At 64.7% G+C, this 7,901-nt stretch overlaps 2 protein-coding genes across 2 annotated transcripts; one reads left to right on the top strand and one right to left on the bottom strand.

Moving 5' to 3' along the window:
• The first annotated feature begins 1,753 nt into the window (after positions 1–1,753).
• Positions 1,754–4,464, top strand: LOC119712483 (la-related protein 6-like). The gene is made up of 2 exons (XM_038163771.1): positions 1,754–2,849; positions 3,267–4,464. Exons 1-2 carry the CDS (start codon positions 2,151–2,153, stop codon positions 4,131–4,133), a joined length of 1,566 nt encoding a protein of 521 aa, XP_038019699.1. The 5' UTR covers positions 1,754–2,150; the 3' UTR covers positions 4,134–4,464.
• Positions 4,465–5,502: 1,038 nt separating this feature from the next.
• On the bottom strand, positions 5,503–7,709 carry IFI30 (IFI30 lysosomal thiol reductase). The gene is given in 8 exon segments (XM_038163770.1): positions 5,503–5,628; positions 5,712–5,780; positions 5,863–6,015; positions 6,095–6,190; positions 6,265–6,339; positions 6,408–6,587; positions 7,241–7,388; positions 7,390–7,709. Coding segments are annotated over 8 exon segments (1,092 nt in total). The 5' UTR covers positions 7,695–7,709; the 3' UTR covers positions 5,503–5,562.
• Positions 7,710–7,901: the final 192 nt, after the last annotated feature.

Raw genomic sequence — 7,901 nt, 5'->3', positions numbered from 1 at the left:
AGGCAGGTGCCACCAAGCCCAGGGAAATCAGAGGGGTAGAACATTCCAGAAGCAGCTGGACATTGCCAGTCCCTGTGGCTCATCCCAGAAGGACAGCCTTGGAGCTGGGCAGGGTGGCACAGCCCAGGGTGTGCCACCCCAGGGGCAGGGGACGCTGCAGTGCCACCAGCCTGGGAGGTGCTGCTGCTCTGGGACAGCCAGGACATCTTGGAGTGCCTGGCACAAGGATAGAGCTCCTGGAGCATCTTCCCTGAGCTGGGGGGTTTGGGGGGGTTGAGCATCATTTGGGCTTTGGAGGCCTGCAGGAGGGAGGGAAGGATCTCCCCCCTTCTCTGCACCACCTGGGACTGCCAGCCCTGACTTTGGGACTCCTGACAGGGCAAAGTCCATCAAAGCCAAGCAAAAACAGTCCAGAAGTTGCTTTCAGCAACTGAACTTCTGCAGGCCTCTGCAAGCTCCAGCATTACACGCACAGCTGGGCAGGGTGGCACGGCCCAAGGGGCAGGGGACACTGCAGGGCCACCAGCCTGGGAGGTGCTGCTGCTCTGGGACAGCCAGGACATCCTGGAGAGCTCCAGTCCGTGCGTGGCTGCTGGGATGTGAGGCTGGGATGAGCCCCAGACTTAGTCCCGGTTTGTCCCCTTGGGAATGTGTCCCTTGGCTGGGATGGCTTCAAGTTCATGGTCTGGCACTCCTGGATTGTCCCCACAGTGTCACAGAACAGACCCCACGTCAAAGAAGCCTCTGGGACAGACTTGAGAAGGGAAATGAGATGAAGTTCTCAAAATGAACCAAGACAAAAATAGAGATTTGAAAACAGGAACCAGAGCCACGTTCTGTTGTTGGCAGCTTCTCCCTTCATTTGCTCTGCAGCAGCATCTTCCCTTGTGCCAGTGCAGCCCCTGGCCACAGGGCACAGGAACATCAGCCAAGCCCCTGCCTGCCCCAGCAGGAGAGGCTCAGGAGGGCTCCCAGCATCAGCACTTCCAGCGTGCACCCAGCTCCACTGCCCCCTGCCCTGGCACTGCCCCCTGCCCTGGCACTGCCCCCTGCCCTGGCACTGCCCCCTGCCCTGGCACTGTCCCCAGCGCAGTGCCACCCCCTGCCTGGCGCAGCCCCCTCACCTTCCCCCTGCTGCCCAGCACAGGCTCAGGCCGTGGGGAGGTTTCATTCCAGCCCTGCCCTGCCCTGGGCTCCATCCCTGCTCCCTCACCGGCCTGGGGGATGTTTCTGCAGGGAGAAGGGCCTTTCCCTGCTGCCCTGGCAGCATTGGGAGCCCAAAGGATTGATTGGGAGCCCAAAGGGTTTGAGAGCCCAAAGGATTCCCCAGACAGAGGCTTCCCTCCCCTCCACGTGGCTGTCACTGTCCCTGCACAAAGCAGGGAAACTGAGGCACAGAGACAGAGGCCTCATGGCTGCAATTCACTGCCCCCCTGGCTACCAGAGGGGACAGGTTCTGCTGGCCCAGCCCTGCCTGGTCCCTGGCCTGGCTCTGCAGATGAGGCAGGAGGAGCCTGGCTAATCCCAGGGCTCAGCTGGGGCAGTTTAACCACAAACAGGTTTCACCTGGAGCAGGCAGTGTGGGGGCAGGTCCACAGCCACCCCTGCAACTCCTTCAGGGTGTGTTTATAAACCCACACCCCCCTTACCCCAGGGGCTTTCTCTCTCTTTCCTTTTTTTTTTCCCTTTTTGTTTTTCTTTTTTTGTTTTTCTTTTTTTTCTTTTTTTTTTTTTTTTTTGCCTTTGCGCTTTGGGGGTTGAGGGGCATTTGGGAGTTGCTGCCCCGGGGTGTTTGGGGTGTTCTGCTAGAGCTTAGACCTTCTCCCTTCCAGTGCTACCAAGCAGGTAAGGACACAACCATGAGCCATCACCTGCTCCAGTGCCCCTGCCCTGCGCTGGCTGGGCTGTCCCAGCACTGCCCTTCTCCTGTGTCACATCCCAGGTGAAGGGACAATGTCCTCGCGTGGCCCTGGAGTGCCCCTGGGGCTCGATTCCCAGCCCAGCTGCAGCACCCCAGTGCCTGTACCAAGGAATTCCCTCCTGGCACGGCCTCTCCCTTCCCCGTGGAGCTGCTCCCTCGCCCTGCCCGGCCACCAGGACCTCGAGGAGAGCTGCACCGGGTACGTGGCAGGGATGAGCCCTGGCCTTGCATGTTTGTCCTCAAGGGACATGTCCCTTGTCTGGGGCGTGTTGGATCCAGCCTGGGAGGCTCCCGAGGCTGGGCTGGGCTTGTTCCCTGTACCCTGGGCAAGGCTGGGGCTGTTCCCTCCAGGGCAAGGCTGGTGGGCACGGGCTGGGGCTATTCCCTGTACCCAGGGCAAGGCTGGAGTCATTCCCTGTGCCGTGGGCAAGGCTGGTGGGCACGGGCTGGAGTCATTCCCTGTACCCAGGGCAAGTCTGAGGCTGTTCCCTCCAGGACAAGGCTGGTGGGCACAGGCTGGGGCTATTCCGTGTGCCCAGGGCAAGGCTGGGCTTGTTCCCTGTACCCTGGGCAAGGCTGGAGCTGTTCCCTCCAGGGCAAGGCTGGTGGGCACAGGCTGGGGTTGTTCCCTGTGCCCAGGGCAAGGCTGGTGGGTGTCCGTGGTGTCTCTGCTGTCTCCCCACGGTGGCCTGGGCAGCAGCTGACCCCGTGTCCCCACGGCTGTGCCAGGAGCTGCTGTGAGCTGGGGGTGGCCCTGCTGGAGCGCCCCTGCCCGGGCCCCGACCCGCAGCTGGTGCGCAGGATCGTGGCCCAGGTGGAGTTCTACCTGTCCGACGAGAACCTGGCCAGGGACGCCTTCCTCCTCAAACACGTGCAGAAGAACAAGATGGGCTTTGTCAGCATCAAACTGCTGACATCCTTCAAGAAGGTGGGTCCTGGGCTGCGGGGCTGCCTCCTCTGGGGTGCGCAGGGAGCTCCGGGCTGCGTCCTGCTGCTGCAGGGCTGGGCTCTACTCGCTGCCGTCTGTGCCCAGGGCTGCAGGGAACGCTCCTCAAATCACCCCCAGGGCTGGATTCACCTCTTCCACCCATGGACTGCCCCTTAACAAAAAAAAAAAAAAAAAACCGGGGAAGTGCCGGTGGTGTGGCTTAGGGGGAAGTTGTGGTTTCTTGTCAGAGCCTGCGGGACAGTGGGGCTGTCTGCAGATCCTGAGCTGCTCACACAGAAGGGGGATATTGCCCTGGGGGTGTCGGATGGGGTCACAGCCTGCCTGGAGGGGGGGTTTAGGGTGCGCCCCGCCTCTGTGGGGGATGCAGAGCGATGGGATTCCACCCTCTGTGCCCAGGTGAAATACCTGACCCGGGACTGGCGCCTCACCCTCTACGCCCTCAAGTTCTCGGCGCTGCTGGAGGTGAACAAGGAGGGCACCAAAGTGAGGCGGCGCCTCCCCATCCCCGAGCACCTGCTGAGCGTCCCCCCCAGCAAGCTGCTGCTGGCCTGGGAGCTGCAGCCGCGGAAGCAGGACCTGCCCCTGCAGAAAAACTTCCTGGACACCATCACGAGGATGTTCAGCCCCTTCGGCGCCATCGCCTCCATCCGCCTGCTGCGGCCGGGCCGCAAGCTGCCCTCGGACGTGCGCAGGTACTCGGCGCGCTTCCCCGAGCTGCTGAGCCGCTGCTGTGCCCTGCTGGAGTACGAGAGCCTGGAGAGCGCCCGCAGCGCGGCCGAGAGCCTCGGGCAGCGCGACTGGCACGGCATCAGAGTGGTGCGGCTGTGCGGGAAGGGCGGCAGGAAGAAAGCCGGGGAGGAGCGGGCGGCGGCTCTGAGCTTCCCCCGCAGCCCGCAGCGTTCCCTGCCCGGCGGCGCTCCCGAGCCCGATGATGCCTCGGGGTCGCTGTCCCTCCTCCTCAACCAGGACCTGCTGGCACCCACCTGGCCGGGCGGCGGGTTCACGCCGGGCAATTCCAGCGCCTTCCCCGGGGAGGGCTGCCCTCCGCTCGGGGGGGGCGCCGAGAGCCGCCCGGGGGGCGCGGCGGGGTCCTGGACGCCCTGGGGCAGCGGCCTCTGTGCCAAAGGTGCCCCCGGCGATGCTCGGGGGGTGTCCGAGCCCCTCAGCCTGTGGGACGGGGTCCTGCGCCTGCCCCACAGCCCCGAGGGCACCAAGGACTTCGGCTGCAGCTTCGGGAGAGAAGAACTCGTCCTGCGGCGCTGAGACTCCTTCAGATTCAGGGCTAGCGTTTGTAATTGTCTTTCTTTTCCCTTCTTCTTTCGAGAGGAAGACTTTCCTATGGTCCTGCGAGCTGGGGGCAGTGGCAGTGCAGCTGATCCAGGGGACAGAAGTTTTGGGGCGAGGGCGATGCTGGAGGCAGAGGCTGAGCAGCAGCAGGAGCTGTGCTGTGCTCATGCCAGTGAGACGGTGCTTGCTCAGGGCCCAGAGCTGCGTTTGGGGTCCAGGTTTTGGATGAGAAATGGACAATAAAGAGAGATTAAGTTTCCAGGCACTCTATGGATGCTGTGATTTTTTTTTTTTCTTTTTTATTGTTTTTTTTTTTTTCTCCTCTCATCTTTCCAGGCCTTGCTGCTGCCTGAGGTGCAGCCAGACAAGGGAAGGAGGGTTCCTGCCTGCCTGCAGCTGCCTCCCTTGCTGTCCTTGGGCTGGTGGGGACACTGAGGGGTGCCCAGGACAGGTGGCCCAAGCTGGCTGAGCCCAAGAGAGACAAGAGTGATGGCTGTGGTGGCAGGGCCATGGCTCCTCCTGGCTGTTGGCTGCTCAAGGCTCTCTGGCACCTCTCAGGGTGGAATGTGGGGGCTTCCTGTGTCCCCCCTGCTCCCACAGCCTCCCCAGCTCCTCTGGGAAAGGGTTTAGGGAGGCTACAGGCGCCTCTCAGGGGTGTGCCAGTGCCCTTTGGCTGTGCCCAGAGCTGGGGTAATGAGTCCCTGGTGAGGGGCTGGGGTCGTACCTCGTGTGAGGAGAGCTTCGAGGGCAGTCAGGAGCCTCTGACTGGGGATGAGGGGGAGGGAAAACAAAGCAGGCGTGGGTTCTGCTGCCCATCACCCAGCCAGGACCCTGCCACTGAGGTTTGTTCTACAGGTAGTGAGAATTCTCTGGATCAGGAATTCCTTGTCCTTGTGGTGAATTTCATCCCCCAGACCCCAGCTGGGAACAGCCTCTTGCTGGGGCAAGCAGGTCTGGGAAATTCCTGAGAGAATTGCTTGTCACAAGTGCTCATGGAGCCACCAGGAAAGATGCCATCCTAAACCTGCTGGTTGGGAATGGAGCAGAACTGGTGGGAACCGGGATGGTCTTGGCCCCAGGGCTCCTGAGATGGCTGAGTTTAATGCTGTCATGTGAGGAGAAAGATGGGCACCAGAGCTGCTTCCCATGACTTGGAGAGAGGAAATGTTCTGCAGCTCAGCAGAGTTCCCTGGGAGTCTTCAAAGGGCTTCTTTGTGACCCTCTGGAGCAGGTAACGCCCAGGTCTGGAGGGCAGTCCCAGTGCCCAGCCCCTCTCCCCTTCCCACTGTGCCAGGGCAAAACCCTGCACCTCCCTGCTCCCCTGCCACACCACTGCAGGTCCTGGTGGTTTTCCATAAAAATATCCCTTTTATTGGCCTCTCTCTCGGTGCTCCCAGAACGTCCCTCAGCGCCTGCAGCCAGCCGGGAGCTTCGGGGCCTTGGAGCCCCCACAGACTTCAGGCTTCTCCCCCTGCCAGAGAGCAGCCATGAGAGCCCCAGCAGGGATGGGGACGTGTCCCCAAGCCCCGCTGTCCCCACAGAGCCTTGTCCCACCTGGTAGAGGTGACAAACCAGCCCCAGCAGCGAGGCCTCTGCCTGTGCCTGCAGCTCGTCCGTGTGCTTCTGTGGGGGGACACGGGGCCGGTCAGGGGGGTCCCCAGGGTGTCCCAGCCCTGCCTGGCACCCCGGTGCCCCCCTGCCATACCCCATTGATGGTGATCCAGGGCACGTACTGGTGTGGAGGGTGCAGTGCCTCGGTCAGCTGGGCGTTGCGGTGCATCAGGGCCACCCCCGTGTCCCCCTGCACGCAGGCGCTGACGCGGCCGCTGTCCACCTCTGGGGCGTAGATCTGCAGGCACTGCCGGGCACAGGGGACACGGTCAGGGGGACAGGGACATCCCCCAGGTGGGGCACGAGGGGCGGGGAGGGGGACGCACAGCCTCCAGGTTCTTGGTGACGGAGCTGCCCGACTCCAGGCAGAAGATGACGGGGAAGTAGGTGCTGAAGTTCTTGGCCTCGTGCATCAGGCAGGCCTGCGGGGACAGGGCGGGCGGTGAGGGAACGCCGGCACCCCCCGTGCCAGCCCCGCGGGAACGGGCACCGTCACCTCCATCATGTTGCCCAAGCATTCCTCGGGGCCGTGCTGGCACTCGAAATCCAACTTGCCGCTGACGTTCCTCTCCTGCGGGACCAACCGGGCTGAGCGGGGCCGGCGGCACCGGGGCGGGCGCCGGGAGGGCCGGCTCCTACCTGGGCGTTGCCGTAGGGCACCAGGGTGATGCTCAGCATCTCTTCGGGCAGCAGCAGCCAGGTGGGGAAGAGCTTCAGCACCAGGAACTCGCGGCACGCCGGGCACAGGCTCTCGTAGTACAGGCTCAGCTCCACGGGCGCGGCCGCGGGGCGCGGGAGGCGGGGGCAGCGGCTCTCCACCTGCACACGGGAGGGTTTCGGGGTGCACGGGGGGGTAATGGCTGCACCCCCTTATCCCAGTAGGGATGAGGCACCGCTCCGGGATGCAGGGAAGAAGGGGGATGAGGGTGCGCAGGGCTAGGGGGAAGTGAGAGCGGCCGGGAGCTTTCGGCTGCCGCAGGATCCTGCACGGGGCTGGCACCCAGCGCTGGGGCTTTCCACCAGAACTTCCCCAAAACATTTCAGGGGAAAACAAATTTAGACCAGGATGTGCCTGGGTGGGGGCAAGGCCCAGCACCCAGTGCCAGGGGGCAGCTGCAGCCCCGTGGGGCTCACAGGGCGCTGTCACCCCCCGGCTCTCTTTGGGGCAGAATAAGCGAAAAAGCGGTTTTACACATAAAAGCAGAAGTGCCAGCGGTGGCCGGGGAGGGGCCGCGGGCAGGGTCCGGCTGGACCACCGCCGTTCCCCAGGGCTGCCGGGGAATGCCGTAGTGCCCGTGTGGCACCGGAGGCTCTGAGCATCCCTGCAGATGTGACAGCCTGTGCTCGCAGCTGGCACTCGCTCCAGGCGCGGCCCCGACCCTGTCCCCGCGTCCCTGGGCAGGCGGGAGGTGGCCCCGCGTGCCGGTGACCCTGCCCTTGTCCCCAGCCCCGGCAGCAGCGGCGGCTCTGACCTGGCAGGCGACGGCGGCGTCCCGAGAGCTGCACCAGCGGTGGGCAGGGTAATCACAGCCGGGGCCCGCGGCGAGCCCCGGGGCCACCAGGGCCACCAGCGCCAGCACAGCCAGCGGCACCGCGGGGGCCATGAGGACGCCGGGGTGACGCGGAAATGAGCCCGTCCCAGCGGGGACTTTTAAAGCCGGGCCGGGCCCGCCTCCCGCGCCCTCGCTGCCCTTCCTGCCGCCCCGGCCGCGCCTCCCGTGACGCCGCCGCCCCCCGAACGCTCCGGGCCCGAGCTGGGGCTCGATTCCCCGCGGGCTGTGACAGCCCCGGGAGCGGAAGCCAGCCCGGAGCAGCCCCGCGCGGAGCTCCCCGAGCAGGAGACGGGGCTGGCTGCCGGCACAGCCCGCGGTGGGCGCGGGGGCCGGGGCGGCTCCGGGTGCGGGACGGGGACGCAGCCCAGGACATCCCGAGTTCTATCGCAGGGCCGAGCGCGGAGGGAGCTCGTCGTTCCCCCGTTTGTAGCCGCTGTTTCCGGCCGTTTCTCAGCCCTCGTCCCGAGTGCCCCAGCCCTACAAACCCGCGGAGCACAATCCTGGCACGATGGGTCACATCCTGCACCCAGCCCAGGAACTGGGGCACAGCCCCACCACTCTCCTGCCCCCGCACAACCTC

The sequence above is a fragment of the Motacilla alba genome, chromosome 28 (genome assembly GCF_015832195.1).
Source record: "Motacilla alba alba isolate MOTALB_02 chromosome 28, Motacilla_alba_V1.0_pri, whole genome shotgun sequence".
Taxonomy (NCBI): Eukaryota; Metazoa; Chordata; class Aves; order Passeriformes; family Motacillidae; genus Motacilla; species Motacilla alba.
This window is presented reverse-complemented; position numbering and strand designations above follow the sequence as displayed.